The sequence below is a fragment of the Pelodiscus sinensis genome, chromosome 1 (genome assembly GCF_049634645.1).
Source record: "Pelodiscus sinensis isolate JC-2024 chromosome 1, ASM4963464v1, whole genome shotgun sequence".
Classification (NCBI taxonomy): domain Eukaryota; kingdom Metazoa; phylum Chordata; order Testudines; family Trionychidae; genus Pelodiscus; species Pelodiscus sinensis.
Genome location: NC_134711.1, coordinates 110,026,228 through 110,047,045, shown reverse-complemented (window position 1 = coordinate 110,047,045; position 20,818 = coordinate 110,026,228). Strand labels below are relative to the sequence as shown.

General features: G+C 47.6%; 1 protein-coding gene across 3 annotated transcripts in view; it reads right to left on the bottom strand.

Annotated features, from left to right (window-relative positions):
• CECR2 (CECR2 histone acetyl-lysine reader) overlaps positions 1 to 14,534 on the bottom strand; it is a 152,876-nt gene extending 138,342 nt beyond the window's left edge. For 2 of the 3 annotated variants that reach the window (XM_075896768.1, XM_075896771.1), the window contains exon 1: positions 14,098 to 14,534. In XM_075896768.1, coding sequence (XP_075752883.1) covers positions 14,098 to 14,250 — 153 coding nt within the window. In that variant the 5' untranslated portion in view covers positions 14,251 to 14,534. The remainder of the gene's footprint in view (positions 1 to 14,097) is intronic. The other variant, XM_075896773.1, reaches the window with a different exon arrangement.
• Between the last annotated feature and the right edge of the window lie 6,284 nt (positions 14,535 to 20,818).

Below are 20,818 nucleotides of genomic sequence, written 5' to 3'. Positions count from 1 at the left end.
TGGCTTGGAGTGCCCGGAGTACCCACACTGGGCACATCACAGCACTCGGCCATCAGACCGGCTGCACTTGCCGCAGGCTGCCATCTGGGCAGAGGGGGCGATTGGGGGGACCCCCCCAAAAGCCCACAGAGCCAGCCCAGTCCTCCCCATCGGGGGCTCGTACCCCATTCCTCCCTCACCTCCTTCCACTTACCCCTCCCTAGCCCCCCTTCCTGATGTACAAAATAAAGGACAATTGTGTTCAAAAACAGAATCTCTCTTTATTGAACAAAACTGGGGGAGACTGGGAAAAGGAGGTGGGAGAGGGGAAGAGAGAGGGTGGGAGAGGGGAGGGCAACTACAATGATGAGGGGTTTGGAACAGGTCCCATATGAAGAGAGACTAAACAGACTGGGACTTTTCAGCTTAGAAAAGAGGAGATGGAGGGGGGATATGATAGAGGTCTATAAAAGCATGAGTGGGGTGGAGAGGGTGCATCAAGAAAAGTTCTTCATTAGTTCCCATAATAGAAGGACTAGAGGACACCAAAGGAAAGGAATGGGTAGCAGGCTTCAAACTAGTAACAGAAAGTTGTTCTTCACAAAGCAAAGAGTCAACCTGTGGAACTCCTTGCTGCAGGAGACTGTGAAGGCTAGAACTAGAACAGAGTTTAAAGAGAAGTGAGATCAATTCATGGAGGTTGGGTCCATGGAGTGGTATTAGCCAGGGGGTAGGAGTGGTGTCCCTGCCCAAAGTTTGTGGAAGGCTGGAGAGGGATGGCACGAGACAAATGGCTTGGTCACTGTCTTCGGTCCATCCCCTCCAGGATCCCTAGGGTTGGCCGCTGTCGGCAGACAGGCTACTGGGCTAGATGGACCTTTGGTCTGACCCAGGACGGCCATTGTAAGCTCAGGGCTCAGGGTCGGGGGTCTCAGTGGACCCCCTTGATTTTCATGCACACCTGCTCCTGGGTGGCCAGGCTGGCAGCTCTCCTGCCCTAGACGGCCACTTTCCTGTGCCTACTGCGGAGGTCGTGGACGAGGTCCACGATGTCCGCACTAGACCAGGCGGGTGCCCGCCTCTTGCGGTCCCAGGCAAGCTCCCAGGGGCCGCCAGCCTGGTCCCGGGAAGAGGGGGAGGACTGGGGGGCATCGGGTGGCTGGCTCGAGCCGTGCCAGGTGCAGGGTCTGCTGGCTGGGTGCTGGCAGGCTTGCACCTGGCACGGGCATTGTAGCCAGACCGTGCCCCTTTAAGCGGTCCGGGGCCGGGAGGGGGGCAGACGAGTTTCCCTGGTGTTGGCCAGAGTGGCCACCAGGGAAAGGTGGGGAGGGCTAGCCTCCCACTAGTTCGAATTAAGGGGCTACACACCCCTTAATTCAAACTAGTAAGTTCAAACTAGGCTTAGGCCTCGTAGAATGAGGTTTACCTAGTTCGAACTAAGCGCTCCGCTAGTTCGAATTAAGTTCGAACTAGCGGAGTGCTTGTGTAGTGCCTTTCAAAGTTAATTCGAACTAACGTCCGTTAGTTCGAATTAACTTTGTAGTGTAGACATACCTTTATAGAACATATAGGCTACGTCTACACTGGCATCCCTTCCGGAAAAGGGATGCTAATGTAGCACGTTGGAATAGGCAAATCCACGGGGGATTTAAATATCCCCTGCGGCATTTGCATTAACATGGCTGCCGCTTTTTTCCGGCTTGGGGAAAAGCCGGAGAAAAGCGCCAGTCTAGACGTTATTCTCCGGAAAATAAAGCCTTTTCCGGAGGATTTCTTATTCCTACTTTCAAGCGGCAGCCATGTTAATGCAAATGCCATGGGGGATATTTAAAACCCCCGCGGATTTGCCTATTCCAACGTGCTACATTAGCATCCCTTTTCCGGAAGGGATGCCAGTGTAGACACAGCCATAAAATATAAGGGACCTTACCACCCCCTTGTATTTCAGCTCTTTCCCCAGTAACCGTTAAAACCAATCTCTATACCAGAACCAACCTCTCCAGCTAGCATTCAGCATTCCCATTCCTGTTGATATTTCACAGCTATATTTTGAGTGGAAATCCTGCATTTAGCTAAGAGTCTATAACGTAAAAAAAATGGACATAAACTCAACCGCCTTTAAAAGAACAAGCTACTCGGTGTCAGATTGGGGTGACAATCACAAACTAAAGTCCTTGAATATAGACTGTGTTGTGCCCAATTCAATTAAGTCAATCTTCAAAGAAGAAAAAAGTAAAACAAGCATGAAACCAAAAAGAAAAATTGTGTTCCAGCAACTTTGGCAACCAACAAAATGCCCTAAAATCTATTTTCCTTATCAAGTGTTTTCTCTGTTTATTTAAACAAAGGACTCCAGAGTAGTTCTAATTACAGGAATGTCCCACCTAAGAGAATCTGCTAACACAGCCTTCCAAGGAACCAACAGAAAAGGAGGACACAATAGCAAGGAGACTTGCTAAAGGGAATAGATCTGTTAAATTAACACATTTTCTGTCAACCAAATCAGCTGCCCCTAGTACTATTGTTGCTGAAACAATGGAGACCCCAGGAATGGGCACCCATTAAAAAGAACAAGCCTGCTGAAAGGATACACTCTGAGGCATAGAGCTTGTGTTTAACAGGATTCGCTACTGTAAGGAAGGAGGAATCACTAGGTTGCATTGTTCTTCTCACAATCACAGCAGATGCTGTTGCTTTCAGTGACAAGGGAAAAATTAATTTTCATAAACATCTGCAATAAGTTTTAAAGCAATAAACTTTTAATTTGGTTACTTGTAACTCCTTGACAGGTGTCATTTCCCTCTAGCCCTTTTATTGAGGAAGTTTTTTTCCTGAAATAGTCTATGAAAGCATCCATAGACATTCTAAAGGTTAATTCTAAACCCATCATGCAGGCACTTAACACATGCCAGAGGCAGAATGGCCCAGTTTATACAGTGCATGTGGGAGAGAGAAAGCCCCAGGATCTCCACACAACACTGCTTCACTTTAACTAAAGATATTATTTTATTATTTTCAACTGGTGTAGTTACACAGGTGCCAACTCCTGTGTGCACATTCTAAACCCGGCTTGTTAATTAATATACCCAGTTTTAAACCAATATACATTGCACAGGTTTCCACCAGATTAAACTGGTTTAAGGAAACTGATGCAGGTTATGTGCAAATTCTCATCAATGCCAGCAAACTGATATATTATGTTTGCATGGTTATACACAGAGGTTTGCATTCGTTTAACCTAACTTGGCTTTTCAACAGATTCAGGTTCAAACGGTGTACCTTGTGTGGGCAGACTATGGATGTAAAATCCCGGTTAATCAGTTAACTGGTTAAACCTGAAGTTTAACTAATAAACCCATTAATTGGGATCCCGCGTAGGGGACCAGCAGCAGGAGTAGGCAGCCTCAAGCGCAAGGGGAATGGCTACTGCTCCCAGCTCCCCACGAGGTTATCTGTTGGCATCCTTAGTTCCAGTTCCCACCAATTAACCAGAACAGCTCCCCTCCTGCCGCTGGCTACTCCAGCCCCATGGGTCCCACGGAGGACAGGTTCCACTTATCCAGGGTGCGCTGCAGGCAGAGGCTGCTTTGGCTAGGCTGGAGCAGCCTCTACCTGCGGCAGGCTGGGTGGGCGCTCCAGACCAGCCAGGCTAGGGCTAAACTCCCCCGCCTGCTCCCCTTTCAATTGGTGAACTGAACTGATTACATCCCTAGCCCCACGGCATTTCTCAAGAAGTCCCCATCTGATCCCGGGCTCTGTGTGTCACTCCGGCTTTGAAACGCCGCGTGCAGCCTGGGAATATGCTTATCAGATAGTCGACTTGTTGACTTATATCCCTAGTCTACACAGCAGGAAGCCGAAGGAAGAACACTCTTTCTTCGACTTCCCTTACTCCTCGTGAAATGAGAGTTACAGGAGTTGGAGTAAGAAGTCCTCCAGCTCTACATTACTTTGAAATTAATGCTGGCAGTGTAGATGCACACTATGTTATTTCGGAATAACATCAGTTATTCCGAAATAACACAGCTGTGTAGACATAGCCTTACATCCCCATACCTGCCTCCTCACCCCAGCTCTGCTGCCTCTGATAAAGAGGAAGTAGCACGGAGGGTGAGGGGGACAGACTGGAGTGAATACATGAAGAGAGCCAGCTTTCAAGCCAGTTCCCCGTGCATGCCAGCTCTGCAACCCGCCCAGCCTCCCATTTACTACCTCCTACAGAGGCAGGAATGGGGGGCAGGCAAATGCTGGTGCTAGGGGGAGCCAGTTTAAAAGCCGCTCTCCCCAACATCAGCTCCGCTGTGCCGCCTGCCCCTCCCCACCACAGTGCTGCTGCGCCGGGGCCAGGAGCAGGGGAGGATGCCACGAAGCAGTCTCTGTGGACAGAGGCTGATCTGCAGCAGCAGCCCCTGTCTGTGAAGGGTCTAAGGTCCCTGTACACAGAGACTGCTCTGGCATCCCACGGCATCCCTCAGTACACAGCTAGCCTGGACCCATCCTGGACAGAGGCTGGTCCACTGCAGCAGCCCCTGATCATGTGGACCTGCAGACAAGAGCTAATGCCCCTCCTGCTGCTGCCTCTGTATCAGAGGCAGCAGCACAGGGCAGCAGGCAGCAGCCGATCTGCATGGGGACCTGTTACAGAGGCAACAGCATGGGACGGCAGGGGGCTCCCCAGGAACGGGGCCAAGAATGCACTGGCTGCCAGCCCCGTCTCTGGGGAATATCAAATAACTGTGTACAGCCGGTCCCCGACTTATGAACGAGTTACGTACCAAACACTTGGTCGTAACTTGATCTGTTCATAAGTTGGATTACATTCATTTAAATGCAGCCGTGCTGTTCGTAAGCGTGGATTGTGCATTCATAACTCAGGGACAGGCAGTAATGCGCTTAATGGGAGGTTGGTCGTAAATATGAATGGTTGTAAGTCGACACGTTCGTAACTCGGGGACAGGCAGTAATCGCTAAGATTGCATACAATTACATGACTATTCAGTGACATGATATCTAACATCCCTATGTGCGAGAGGGCTCGACAACTCCTTCAACACCTCTCTCTGTAAGGCATCTTATACACTTATGAATTTTTTAAAAAAATCCTGCCCCGACTAACACTAGCTCAGTTATACCAGTGCTCCTGTGGGAGCCACAGGAACACAGCTTAAGCACCATCGCAATAAAAATATCAGAAGCCTTGTCATGGGCAGTCAGCGAAGACAGGCCTGGGGGAGGCAAGCCCCCAGCCCCACCTCAAGCCCCCCCTTCTGCTAGGCCCCGCACCTTTTGCTAGACCCCGCCTCTTCCCTGCTCCCAGCAGGCAGGGCAGTGTGCCGCACATGTGCACCCCCTTCCAACCACGGGGAAGGAGGGGAGCGGGGGCGTGCGTTCACTGCAGCCTCTCCCATCCTGGAGGACGGCGCGCCGCATAGCCCAGCTGAGCACAGCCCATGGGGAGGAAGGAGTCAGAGCTTGCTGCACTGTGCGATGTGGCCCCAGCCCCCCTAACCCCAGAGCACGGAGGGAGGAAGGAGGGCGCGCCACACAGCCTGAGCTGGCCCAGCCTCTCCAGCCCCAAGGAGGGCAGAGGGCAGGCTTTCTGGAGGTGCAGTGTGGGCACAGCTATGAAGAGAGCGCCTTCCCCTACCTTACATACCCAATGCCCATGAGCCTTTTCTACACTAGGGCTTCCACTAGTCATCATGTTCCTTTTAAAATTCCATAGGAAACCCATAGGCTAGGTGACTTCAGTATAAGGAGCTTCTACCATCTCATAATTCTACCTCAACTTCTGACCCATATCCCTCAATCTGATCCAAAACTCTGTTTCCCTCTGTGATATTTCTTCCTGGATGTCTTGCCATCGATTTAACTTTCAAATGATCAAAACTGAACTCATTTTCCCTCCCAAAAATTATTCACTCTCGCTATCTTAATCATTGCTGAGAGCATCCTCTTTCCTATCCCTCATTTCCATTACCTGGGTGTCATCTGACCTCTCCCTCTCTCTTTACCCGTGCGTCCCAATTGTGCCCACTTCTTACTATATCTTCTTCCATAACATCTCCAAGCACTATTTTCTCACTATCCATATCACTAATGTTCTTTTTGAGGCCCTCATTATCTCCCATCACGACTACTGCAGCTCTCTTTCTCTAGTTTTTCTGACAAACATCTTGCCTGCATTCAAAACACTAGTGCTAAAATTAATCTTCCTGGCCTGTTGTTCTGACAGTGTGACTCCCCGACCCTATCCTTCAAGTTCCACCCTTTTCAAGTGCACCAAAACAAGGTTTTAGTCCAGAAGTGTCAAAAGCCTAGATTGACAAAAGTATTTTTGTGACTGGCATGGTATGTTTGGATTATGCAGAATTCAAGCACTCATTAAAAAAAAGTTTCTAGCTCTCATGTTTATGAAAATGTGAACTAAGTGTGTTCCAATTCAAAGACAATTTGAAACAATAACTGAGAAGTGAGCTTTCATGTCCTGAAATCTACGAGAGAGGAAATGTACAGGGTGAAACAAACAGGTAGAGGGTGTCCCATTTATGAGTAAAGATAAAAGAATGTAAAGGTGTATCTTGGGGTGCAAGGAAATATATGGAATTCTTCACCAAGGAAGCAAATGAACAGCATTGTTTGACCATGAAAAAAGAATCACAGCCACCTGGGCTATAAAACACTGCTAAGATATTGGATGAGCAATACTCCATAAAACATTGGAGTAAATTAAGTCTAGGCTCTAGGAAGTGTGTTATGATTTTATTTAATGTGTAACAACTTGTTTCCAATATTTCAACTTGCTAGGACTTGAATCTCTATATTTTGTTAAATAAACATAGATATGTTTATAGTTAAATCAAACACAAGTGCTGTGTTGTTAAGCAGAGAGGTGATCTGAGATGGAACTCATAAGATGGGGTGCACTATTTCTTCAGAAGCAATGAATCTGTGAATACTGTGATCATCCAGTGAATCAGGGTCTGAACACTCCAGGTAGATGCTCAGAGGGTTCGAAGGCTGACGTGCACCAATTACTAATCTGCAGATCTTGCAAGTCCATGGCTGGTGGAGATGGAGAGCTGATCAGTGGCAGGTACAGACAAGGTTTCTATGGGCAGGTGGTTGTGAGGAGCCTCATAATCTCAGACTAGGGATGTAATAGAATAGTTGATTAACCGATAAGCAAAGGTTTATCGGTTAATGCTATAGACTACACAAATCCTCTCCCTCTCCCCCGCCCCCCGCCAGTAATGTTTTTAGCAGCCTGGTCAGCAGCCCAGCTCAGTCCTGGCTTGTGCCAGGTCTGGGACCTACCCCTGCTGCAGCTCTGCATTTGAAGTGTATTCGGAGCTAGGCAGGCAGGCAGCCTGGCTCAGTTACGGATTGTGCTAGGTCTGGGAGCTCAGACTTGCCCCCTCCCCACTCCTGGACAGGGGTTGCTGCCACCCCATATTGCTGCTTCTGTTACAGGGAGACAGGGGACTTCTTGGGAGTGGGGCCGGAGCACAATGGCTGCTGGCCCCATTCCCTGGGACTATAGAATAGTTGTATAACCAATAAGAATTCACGAGCTTTATCAACTATTCAGTTAACTGATATTTAACACCCCTACCCCAGATACCCTCCGAATGTGTGTCACTACCATTTTAAGTGGTAATTATTTTGCTTCTGCAAATAGAATAAGGCTGGTGGTGGAAGTGAAGTCCAAGAAGGTGGGAACTGGTGCAGGAGAGGATATATACAGCGAAAAGACAAAAGAGAAAAGAAGAGAAACAGGGAATGGAAGAGAAACAGCAGAAATTGTTCTGGTCCTGAAGCATATTTTCTCCACTAAATTATAGTGAATGTGAAAATCCCAAGTGCTGACTAAATGACTGATAACTAAAAGCTGAGTTCCTACAAAAACATCATATTCTTTCCCTTGTGTCTGTGCAAACCACTAATATAAGTGAGAGTTTCACTACAGAACAACAGTACAGCAGTCCCCAGGTTACTTATAAGATAGGGACTGTAGGTTTGTTCTTAAGTTGAATTTGTATGTAAGTCGGAACTGGTACATATTTTAGGGGAAACTCTAGCCAAACATTTCTCCAGAGCTCAGTTTTATTCTCCCACACCTCACTTCCCTCAGTCCTTTATTCCCAAGCTGAGGTGTCTGCTGAGAAAAGCCGCTCCGCGTCTCCCTGGTCTGCTGGGAGGGCGCTAGCTTCGCGTCTCCCTGGTCTGCTGGGGGGAAGCAGCTAGTGTGGGGTTGCCTCACCCCGTCTGTAAGTAGGGATCCGATGTAAGTTGGATCCATGTAACCCGGGGACTGCCTGTACCATATAATCTTAGTGTAGCAAAACAGGTGTAGTTTTAAACACATGGGAGGCAGCATAACTAAACAGATAGATGTTGAGATACAGAACGCAAAAACAGTCTGTTAAAATAGCAGTGCGTTTTCTTTTGGAGAGAGGGAGAGAAGACTGTAACAACACAGTCAGTGTATGAACTACATTGGGAGGCAGGAGGAGAAAAGCATCTTAAAGCCATAATGAAATTATCAGAGGCAATTTGCCCCACGGCAACTTTAAAACCCACAGGAAATTATTTATATTTCATATACAAAATGTGGCTTTCCCCTTTTGCAAATAAAAGAGGTTAACAATGTTTTGAGGATTTTCAAACACATACTTGAAAATCACCCCCTTTTGACCCATCAGTGCAGAGATTCTTAAACTGTACGTAGTTCATGCCCCATACACTTGCTAAGGGAACTAAAACAGCTGAGAAGTCACATGATTCTGGCCAACTTGCAGTTTTTCAACTATATGACAATACAGCTGAAAATGTTAAACACAGATTTTATCTCATTCATAAACAATTGGGAGAGGATGCCATAGGGATATTTCTACAGGCAATTACAAATGGGAAGGGTAAGCAAGAGACACACTGTATCCTCTTGAGGGGGGGAAAGAGTTGCTTTCTTCATTCACGCTAGCTAGTACAATTGCAGAAAACATCTTTTCTCTATGTCAAGAGAGAGCCTCGGAAAAACAGTTGAGAACCTCTGCACTAGGAATTTGTGGTCAGCCCTTATTCTAATCTAATATTCGAGAAGAGGGCAAACTCTGAATCTTAACAGCCGCAACACTACAAAATAATTTGATTTTTAAAGAGGAATACAAGTTTGTACATAACAGCTGTTCCTTAAAACCAGTATGTAGCATCCTAATTTTACAATCTCGCGTGCAAAATTCTGCATGAACCCAAACATGTCCCACTGAACTTTTGACCTGGTTGTAGCTGAACCCCTCCTGAGTCCACTGCTGTGTGATGCTGTGTAGATTTGAAAAGAGGAGCCCTGTGCCTTGTCAAGCAACTGCATCTGCTGAAGCCAGCATGGGGGCTTGGTGTTCAACATCGCCCTTCCCATAACAATACCCAGAGCCTAGCCTGATGGATGCACTTCTTTATCTGAGCCAACCAGCTTCATAAACCCACTACCCTTCTCCAGCCTCTCCCTGCGCAATGGTCCAGGAAAAAGAAAACAAAACATCTGCTTCCCAGGTTTCTGACACATACAGCTGCTTATGGCAACCCACATCTGGAAGCTTCACTTCTTTTCAGTTCAGTAAGTACAGGGCAAGAGGTTTACATTTAAAAAGAAAAACAAAAGAGCTCAGCTGTATCACTGTACCAAAAATCACAAAGAACTTTCCAAGAATGATCAAGCAATCCACACAATCAGTCTACCTTCCTCCCATCTTTCCCCGTACTCCAATTAAAGATGATGTACCAAACAGGAAAAAATTGCCTGTGTCTGATTTTACATTTTATTATGATAAAGACACACAAAAAATAACTCTTTCATGTTAGAAATTCAGATTTTTGTCTACCCAGGAAACTACGGTGACAGGAGAACTAGTGAAATCTGACAATGCAAGTGACTGAAAGCCAGCAATTAAAAAAGGAAGAAGTTTAAAAAACCCACAGAATTAGGGCTTGATTACAATAGTTAAAGCAGCATCTAAGCTGCAAGTCTCCCCTTTGTGTAGACAGTTATAAAAATGTTTACAGTGGTAGAGTTTATACCAGCAGAGTTTATACTGGTTTGGGAACCAAATTAAGCTATATCAGCAGTTCTCAAACTGTGGGTCAGAACCCAAAAGTGGGTTGTGACCCTGTTTTAATTGGGGTCACCAGGGCTGGCATTCAACTTGCTGGGGTCTAGAGACAAAGCGGAAGCCTGAGCCTCACTGCCTGGAGCCAACGCCTAAGGGCTTCAGCCCTGGGTGGTGAGACTCAAGTTACAGGTTTGCAGTGGGGTTCAAGATTTGGCTCCCCAGCCCAGGGCTCCAGGTCTCAGGCAGGCTCTGGTTCCTCCTTCTAAGGTCATGTTGTAATTATCATCAGAAGGGCATTGTGTGACAATGAAGTTTGAGAGCCCTGTGCAGTATTTATGTAAAGAACCTTACATTGCATCTACTTGCCATCAGCAAGAGGGCTTTTACTGACATGTGTCAACAAAATATACCCATCACTGACAGAGTCAGGCCAAGAAAACTTGTATTAGTCCTTAGTTTCAGATGCTGCTTGCTTGCTTATTTTTTGATAACACCTGATTATAAATAAACACTAGTGCCCTGCGACCACATGGAAGAAAAGATCTCTTTGTGAAAAAGTGTTCACCAGTGCCCCTTCAATTAAGGTGTGAAACCAAAATAAACATCTTTACATCCCTTAATGTCCTCAGCAAAATCAAGGAAAAACCTGACGGGATATGCATAATATTTCTAAGGTTGAAACAAGCACACTCCTGAGAGCCGTTGTTTAGCTGGCCTAACCTCCAGTGTAGACAGTCACTGCATCATGTGAAAGTGACTCCAGGGACTTCAGAACCCGGTCTATAACTGTGGTGAGCATCCCAGCATTATAGTGGCACAGCCACTGGTTGCTACTGCATTTCTAGTGAAGACAAACTTCTTCCCCATTTCTCTCCAGATGTTGTTAACTTCCCCACCCTAAGCAAGTTCTAGGAACTGATGTGAGGCTCAGATTCATTTCACTTGTGAAGCAAGCCAGATGCTAATTGCCTCCTATGCTGAAATGCTGGTGAGCTGGCCTTTTCATCAATGTAAATTCAGGTTCTTTGGAAGACTTTCACACTGCTGGGCCAAAGAGCCTCCACAGCCCACCTCTTTAGTGCTTTGCATCAATAGTAGGGGGAGGGGAGTTCCCTTTCCAAAGGAGTTGCATCACGGAGAGACCTTCTCCCCTTTCAAGATTTCACACTGCATAAGGGATTCCCCCTCTTCAGAAATTCACATCCTGCCCAAGGAGTTTTGCCTTTTAAGAATTCGCACATCCTGTTGAACTTTAAGCATCTCTGGAAAGGAATTCACAGTTATGAGGCAATTACTGTCTTAAAAAAATAGCTCATTGCCTTACTGTGCCTCTCCCTTGACTGCCAATATAGCATTTAGAAGCAAACAGAAAATATTTTCTTACTGTGCCAACTTTGTTTGCAGCATTTACCACCCAAAATGCACTGGCTATAACCATACCTATATATCTGAACATTTATTCCAATTTAGAAAACAGTAGATTGCAGAGAGACAACATTCTTGTGGCACTGTGACTTCACAATTTTCCATTTAGCTCACAACAGAAATTATATGGAAGTTGCATAATCAATATAAATGTTTCCCTAACGCATTGATCTACCCCAACAAAATTTCTCAACATTCCAAATAACTAAAACAGGCATTGTCCACCATTAAGTTAAAACATACAACACCACCTTCTCTTCCCTCTCCCCAAAAGAAAAAAAATTTGTCCAAGCAGGAAGACTCTTACCAGTTTAGCAGAAGAGGTCAAAAACACAACTTAAAATTAATACAGCATACTTTCTTGTGCAACCACATTTCACAAAACATACCCAGTTTTATTCATCTTATGCTCATTGCTGCCTAACTCCAACCCTACCCATGGTCTTCTTGTATGTCTACAGCCAAAGGTGACATTAGTCAGTGTGTAGGTCACTGCAGGACAAGCTCCTCCTATCACAGCCACCATTTTGGGCAGTGACTGGGGATGGGCACACATTTTATATTCTGTAAAGCACTGTGCAAGTTTCCAACACCAACACTATATTTTATAAAGCAAAGCCGATAATAAAATCCCAGTGCTATGATAATCAGTTATTTGATTGATCAGTATGTGAGGGTAGTTGCTGATGTTAAATATCCTGGTTTCTTATGGATCTCAAGTGGTTTCTCTCAATTTCTTTAATATGCTCTTTCCATTCACTTTAATATTTCTGCTCACTTCCATAATGCACCCTTGCACTTTTTCAAGAAACAGCTCCCCCTTTCCCCAGCTGTCTACTCAATATTTTACTTCTGCATCCTTCCCACAAAACCCTCGGAAGTCATATTTGCTACTTGGCAAACCTCTGCTTTTGATGTACACTTTAAAGTTTGAAAAAGCCTCAGAGAAACACCAAAGTTGTTACATCTGTTACAAACAGATGGGAAACCCCAGGTTTAATCACATTGGTCTAAGCAGCTTATGATCTTGGAAGTAAGAGCTAAGGGCCCTACAACTACTCCATCCCTTCCTTATTTTGAGCTTGTTATTCTCCACATTTCATGAATTCTGAAACACACAAAAATATGCATTCTTAATTGGTAGTACCAAATATTAAGGAAGCAAAGGGTATTGCATTTCAAACGTTTATGGGCACTGGACAAATTAAAAAAGCAACAATTTAAAGACTCCATCAAAATAACTTGAAACTTAATTTGGAAAGAAAAGTCAGACTGTCCATGAGTATAAGGGTAAAGAGCTAGCCAAAAAACGTTTCTAGAAACCCCTAAGAGTGAGCGTGGGGTGAGGGAGAGCGGGGGATTCGCATTGCAATTGGCTTCTATAACAGAGACTGTTTTTCCCCTTTCTGTAAGTAAGACTGTAGCAATTGACTCGATAGTTTGCAGTGCTATATACTCAGACGCACCGATGGACAAAAACCATCATCGCCATTACTTGTTCCAAACCTCAAGGTGATTTACCGACGTTTGGAGGAGTTTCAATATGACACCCTCCAGAACAACACCTCTCCCCACAGAAAGCTACGCCCGGAGGGGCAGCTTGAGCCGGGAATAGCTCTCAACCAGCCTCTGCAGCGCAGACCCTTCTGGCTTTGAGTTCAATTGTCACAAAGCCTCGGGGCAGTGGCACCTCCACCCACAGCCGGGGAGAAGCCAAGCTCCCCTCCCCTTCCAGATCCCTGCAGGGATAATGGTGGCACAACAACAAACTCCAAGCCAGCAGTCCGAGGGGACACCAGCCTCGCTCACAACAAGAGGGCGTGGGGGGTGGGGAGGAGGAGAGCGATTAGGAGGGTCCAGTCCGGCTCTTTCGCTCGACGATGGTGTGAAGGGGAAGCCGCGTCTCCCTCCGCGGGAGTCGGTGCTCGTGGCTAGCAGGCAGCCACATGCCTGGCATCAGTCAGCTACCCCTTGGGGAGATGGGCACCCAGGCAGCTCCCGGCTCCAGCCCGCCCCGAAGTTTGTGGCAAAGGGAGGGGAGCGGTCCGGCCGCAGACGCGGCTCTGGGTCTGTCTAGAACTGGCCGAAGCGAAGCGGGATCCAGCCCGACCCCGGGACTTGGGGGCAGTTCAAATCCGGATCCGGGCTTGGCATCGCCGGTCCGCAAGGGCTGCAAGGACCGGCTCCAACCAGACCCTCCCGGAGCAGAGCCTCCGCTCAAGAAATTTCCTGGTGTGTACGGGATGCCCCGCCAAGGATCCGGATTCAATCCCTTAGCCCCAAGCAGGGGCCAAGCCCGGGCTGCGGGGAGCGGGCGGCGACTCTCCCCCAGACAGAGGTCTGGGCTGAGCCCTCCGCAGCCAGCGAGAGACCGCGAGGGAGCTCCCCGCCCAGCCCCCCAGGACCTCGGGCAGCGGCTCCCTCTCAGCCCCGGGACCAGGCGGAGCAGGCAGAGCGGCTGCCCGGGAACGTGGAGCTGTGGCGCGGGCAGGGAGGGAGCCTATCCTGGGGCAGCCCGGGATGTGTGTGGGGTGGGGGGGGGGCTTGCGGTCCCGCCGGGTCCCCGCTCCCCGCCGGGGCTCACCTCGATCTCGAAGTCGGGCAGGCGGAAGGCGGTGCGGAAGAGAGAGCAGAAGTGAGCGATGGCCGGGACTTCCCACCAGGAGCGGAGCTCGCCCAGCCCCTCCGGTCCCCCGGTCCCCACCACGCCGCAGCCTCCGTCCTCCTCCGGGCACATCTCCCGCTCCGTCCCCGCGCTCCGCTCAGCAGCAGCCCCCCAGCACCGGCCCCGCGCTGCCCCCTCGCCTGCGCATGGGGCTCCGGGCTGGCGCCTCGGCTCGGGGGTCTCTAGGGCCGGCGGTGGCGCTGCTGCCCCTGCTGCACGGGGGGGAGCTGCTGCTGCTGCTGCTGCTGGCGGCCGCCGCGCGGACCCATCCTCCTCCTCGCGCCGCCGCCGCCGCTGCTGCCCTCTCCATACAATGTAACCATCGCACCGCCGGGGAAACAGATGGGGCCGGGGGGAGGGGAGGGGGTAGCGAGGAGGAGGGGGGGGGGAGGGGCGGGGCCTGCGGAAGGGGCGGTACTTCGAGGAGGGGGCGTGGCTGGGGAAATGGGGGCGGGGCCCTGCCGGGAGAGGGGCGGGGTCTGAGCGGGGCGCAGCCGGGGACGGGGAGAGAGAGCGGAGCCGGAGGAAAAGGGGGCGGGGTCTGGGGAGGGGACAAAAGAGGGGCGGGGACCTGCGAAAGGAGGAGGCGGGGCGAAGCGAGGAACCGGCGAAGTGAGAGGCAGGGCGGGGCTTGGGCCGCTGAGGAGCTGGGGGGGGCGGGGCCGCGCACGAGGAGGGGGCGGGGCTGGGCTCTCATCATAACAACAGGAGCCAGCTCGCTGGAAGCGCAGGCTCTGTGCTGGGGGAGGCGCGGGGCGCGCTCGGAGCAGCCTGTCCCCCTCCCGCGTGCAGCGCGCTGGCTCGCGGCGGGAGGGGGGCTGCCCGAGGGAGCAGCGGGCGCGTGCACTTTCAGGGGTGTGGAAGGCTGGACTGGGGGGGGGGGGCAGCTGTTGTGTGGAGCTCGTGCGTGCTGATGCAGCCAGTGCCCGTGGGAGGAGGAAGGGGTCAGAGCGGGACCCTGGCATAGGGGTGCTCAAGGTTGCTAATTCCAAGTTTTCAAAAATCAGGATGTTTTTTAACAGAAGGGTGCGGGTGGTGGGAGGGGCTTTGCTTTGCCTTCTGGGTTTGGAGGTTTTTAGGGTGCACTTGAGGATTTTTTTTCAGGCTTTTCTTTGCAGCCAGGAGAAGCTATGGATGAGCCATAGTTCTAATAACCCTAAATATGCCACCAAAATCCCCCTCCCCCCCCCCACACACACGTTGCATCGTATTTCTGCTTCAGTAATGTTGCCCGGTAGAGCTGAAACCCTCCACCCCACCATTTTTAACTAAGTCTCTTCAAGTTAGTGCTTGGGTGCATCAGCAATAATTGAGGCATAAGCCTCACTTAGTGCATTGGAGAGAAAGCCAAAGATAGGCACATTCAGTCTTCTAACTTTCCCAGTGTAATGAGCCATTGGGTGCTTCTTCTGGCTCTCTGGGTGAGCATGAGCAAGTTACTTCACCTCTCTGCACCTCAGTTCTCCCCTTTGTAAAACAGGGATAATGATTCTGACCTTTTTTGTAAAGCATTTTGAAACCTACTGATGAAAAACACCAAATAAGATGGGTGGGGAACCTAAGGCCCACAGGCTGGAAAAGGCCCATGGGCTAGCCTGGAACTGGCCCCCAGGCTCAGGGTTCCCCCCCTGCAGCATTGGGGAGCCCATGCTGGTGTTCAAGCCTCCATCCCACCCTGCTATCCCCTAGTGGGGTTGGAGCACACAATCTACCAGCCTAGGCTCCACTAGGCTCTGATGTGTGAGGGGTGTCTTTCTCCTCAGTCAGGGGCCTGTCAGTGTGAGGTGTTTTGTTTTGTTTCGTTTTTTCTTTTCACTTGTGTACACCTCCCTAATTTTTTTTTATAGGTCAGTGGCCCCTGGCCCAAAAAATGTTCCTCACCCCTACCTAATATGGGACCTAGCTTTTGCTATCTGTTCTGAGGTCTAGGCTAAATATAAGTAGCGCCAGTTTATTTAAGAGGACAGTGCATGCAAGGGTGCATGCAGACAGTCTATATCCGTTTAAACCTGGCTTACACCAGTTAACAGAGGCAAGTTTAACAGGTATAAGCCAGGTAGCATCGACACACACAATTGCATGGGTTTCAGCATTATAGTTTGAGTTGACCTGGTGTGATGGTTTAAATAGGCCCTTTGGCTGGCTCCCTCACCTCTCTTCTTCTGGTCATTTTAAAAAGTCCACTATGTTCTCTTTTCCTTTATTCTGTTCAGTTTCCTGTCTCTGACCTAGTCTTCCCATGTACTTTACCTGACCTTGCCACTTCCTGTATTGTTTTTACCTGCTCCTTTTCCTCTTCCCTTCAGATCTTCCCTCCTTTTCTGAACTGCTGCCATTGTCTGTCATATAACCTTTTGGTTTCTACTTTCCATCTCTGTTCTACAAAAGCTGCTGTTTGAATAGCGGCAGAGAGTGACTATTACTGTACATGTATTTGCATGGACTAAAGTGTAAATTTGGGAAGATGGGCACATGAGAAATACTGAGGATCAAAATGGAAAAGTAGAGGGGAAAGTTATTGATATTCCTCAAATCCAATCTATTTCACACCAAATAAGATAATGCTCTTAGTAGACTGTATTGGGGGGGGGGGGGTGTCAAAATATGACCACACATGCTCTGTAGGTTCTTCAGATCTGGCTCTGCTCCTCTTCAGTGAGATTTAACTACACCCATGGTATTCCTCAGGGTTGGCATTCTATTGGTGGCTCTCAGATGTCTTGCTAGGCTCAGCAGCACTTTGATTTGGGAAAGGAGGGAGGAAGATTAGTGGCATCATTCAGTCAATGGTATCCTCATTGGCATTGGAGTTGATAACAATTGAGATAAAAAGGATAGTTTTGCACCTCTCAGGCCCACTGTTTCAGAGTCTCTGCAAACTCAAGCAGGTATCATGTCATTTGCATTCTGTTCACGTTTTCAAGATTTTCTTTGCAACTGTAATAACTAGATGCCTAATGTTTGTTCTTCAATGAAAGCTGAGATTCTTGAGAAGAAGGCGGCAGCTTGGGAGACTTGCTCTGTGCCACTGTGTACTGGTCCAAGTGATGCCTCAGAAATAGAGAAGACAGAGTCCATTTAGTGTAGCGAAGAGGCAAATCAGGGAACATGATAGAGTGGAGATTTTCAAATTGGAGTGTGCCCTCATATTGGAGTGTGTAGGAATAATTGGGGGTCAAGTGGCAACACCAATCATCTTGTGCCAATCCTGCATGGCAGAGTCTGGCCCAGTCTCCAGAGGCACAAGGAAGGCGTGCAACTTCTAACCTCTTTCATCTCAGTGGGCCACACAGCCTGTGGATTAGTGTCAACATCTTCCAGGGACATATAGATTTTTCACTCCAAAAAGCTTCCTTGTCAAATGCTGGCAGTACCCCTATAGAACATCACACAGACCTCCCTTCACCCTGAAAAGCTGAGGGGAGAGGAGCAAAGGGGCAGGTATTAGGCCCTGCCCTAATGGTACAGCTTGGCTCCAAGATAAAAGCAGCCTATTGCTAAGGAAGTCTTGGCTGTGCCATTGGTAAATATCTGTGTATTTGAAAGTTACTGGTATAGGTAATTAAAGATGTGTTAAGGTCTCTGTTAGGCTTATGTATGCTATCAAACACACTTTTAAATGTATATATTTTTATCTGAGTTCATGGGGATGGTGTGCAACCAAAAGTTGTAACTCAAAGTGTGTGTGGGGGGGAGTGGAGGACTCAAAAGTTTGAAAATGGCCCTGGAAGAGCTATATAAAATGAGTGGTCTAAAGAAGGCAAACTTTGAATCCCTGTTTACCCTTTTTCATACTAGAAGATCAAGGGACATCCAATGAAACTGAATGGTTGCAAATTTAAAATGTCAAAAGGAAATAGTTGACACCATACATAATTAACATATGGCATTCATTACCATAAGGTATCATTGAGGCAAAGAGATTAGTAGGATTTTTAAAAGGATTAGACATTTATATGGATATTGAGAACACTCATGGTTACTTTAGACAGGATAAAAATAAATTTTAGAAGGGATGTAAACCTTGAGGCTTCAGGGCATAAAATAACCACTAAACTAATGGTTGCAGATAAGGAGAAAGGTCCTGTGTTCTATAATTGTCCAGGGTTTCTTCCACTTCCCTTTGAAGGATCAGGTAATGGCAAGTGTCCAGAGAGGATACTGGATTAGAGGGACCACTGGTCTGATCTGGTATGCTAATTCCTATGTATTTATGTGGATAAGGGCTATGAATATCACTACCAGGGCAGTGATGTGAATAAATGGTGTTACATGTTTTACAGTGTTACAAGAGCCAGTATCAGGCATACCTCAGACACAGACCTCATTCTCATTTGTTGTAAATTTCATACCCACAGCAGAGATTTCCCAAGCACTCTTTAGCTCCCTCGCTTGCAAAGATGCCTTCCTAAACACATACTGTTTGTCAGTTTATTATTTACCTTCCTAAATACAGTTCTTATGAACAGTCTTCCCAGACTGGTATACAAGTTACTTTTTAAAAACTGCCCTTAGACAGGCAATCTATTATTTAATGAGACCAAAATGTAACCGCAGGATCATTTCAGTCTCTTTCAAGAAGCAATGACTCTCTAGCTGTGTTGAGGAGGGAGGCTGCTGCTCTCTTGTGTATTGTATCTGTCTGTGCTGGATTAATCCAGCTCCAGCTACCCTAGGATCAGTGCAGAGGAGGCGGCTGCAGCCTAGCAAAAGGCATTTTAACAACACACAAGCGCAGCATAAAATACAGTAACTTTGTGTGAGAAATATCAGGGTGACAAGGTCTCTTTTGAGTTAATTACTGAACCCTGTAATATTATTTGTTTTCTGAATTAGATCTGATTCCTTCTTAAACTTCTTTCTTGATCCTGTTGCTGCACAGGATAGTTTATTTTGCGTGTACATTTCCCTCTGTACTGACATTCCTCCTTGAATTCCTGTAGTGTCCGGCTGTGGCTTATCTTATTGTCGCATCTCCCCTTGTTCTTGACACTAGGTCAAACAGCTTTGTAGCATCCCAGCTCTCTATCCCATTAAGAATTTTGTGAATCTTAATGAAGTCTCCTAATCTCTCCTTTACAAAAGAGCTATAGTCCTAATTTCTCTCAACATTTTTTGGATTAATTTGGCTCCCTCTATCATCTTTGTTACTTCTCATGAACTCACACTGTTGCTATCATGTTATTTTTATATGAAGGTGCCTGGAACTGCCCATAGCAATGTACTGACAGACTTTCAAGCTGTTCTTTGGATGTGTTACATTCAAAACAAACACCTGTGCTCTTGCAGATTTGATTTGCCTTTTTCCTGCTATTGGGCACAGTGCAAAGGCCGTAGTTCCTCTTTGTCCTTGTCTACCCTCAGCAAGTGCACATACCTCATCTGTGTTTTCCTGTAAGTACTCAGTGTTCCAGTCTCACAAGCAAAGCATGTTATGCCCAATGTTTCTACCTTACTGTGTTCGACCATCTCCTGCTTGTTTCTTTGTGCCACTTTGAATGCCCCATTTGCTCAGGGTTTTTTCTCCCCCTTGTCTTCTTTCTCCCCTATACTAATTCTGTTTATTGTTTCCACATACTTCCACCTCCTACATCTTTTTCTGAACATGCTTTCTTCCTTCCTATCCCTAACCCTTCGGCAGCTGAGTGTTTGTAATATATAAAACTGCATTACAAGGGAACTTTGAGTGGACAGAACAAAGGGGAATCCCCACATCTTTGTTCAGTATCAACACTTGGTTTCCAGATCTTGTTTCCTGAAGAAATCCGCCGAAGTCCAAGTGCCAATCAGTGGCGGATGAGAGTGCCGCGGGGCCCAGGGCAGCGCCGCAGGTCCCCGGGCAGCAACATTTCGTGCCCCCTCCCTTGCAACAGCGCATGCGCCGTGGTGCCAAGGCGCACGCGCGGGGCCTCGGGAGACGCGGGGCCCGGGGCAGCCGCCCCACTCTCCCTGCCCTAAATCCGCCGCTGGTGCCAATAATAAAACAAATGTTTCCAGGAAAAAGTTCCTGCTTCTGTGTGAAGGAATCAGTTGACTGGAGGTGAAGCAAAGGGAGGAATATTTTTCATTTCTTCTGGAAAGGCTTGAGATATTTAACCTGCTTTGGCATAAATGAAATGCAGCATTAGTTTAATGTCAGATATGTCTTCTGTCAGGGGACTGTATTCTGCCCTTGGAGGAGGATGGATTGGTGACTAAATAGGCCTGTTTCATCTCTAACTACTGTGGTGTTATAATCAATGAGGGTCTCTCATTTTTATTGCTTCCTTCCCTTTCTGGCTTTAGGTTAAACCCAACTGAACAAAATGCGAGGAGATTTTTTTTTTTTAAATACCTATACAAAAATGCCTGCAGTTTCCCATTTTTTTTTGAATATTTGAAACTGTTTGCTCTGCAGAGGGGCCAGCCAACTCTGATGCACTGTCTTCTGAGGGGTTCATTCCAGGAGCATGCGGTCTTCAGAGTAGTCCAATTTTCATAAAAAATTAAGGAAAACAAGGTTTAAAATAGGAATATAATAGGCTAATCGTTTACGAGGTTAATCGATAAACCAGGGCTTATTGGTTACTGTGAACGGTTACAGTTCCAAGGTTGTCATAGCCAGGGGTGGTAGTGGGGATAAGCTCCCACTGTCTATAAA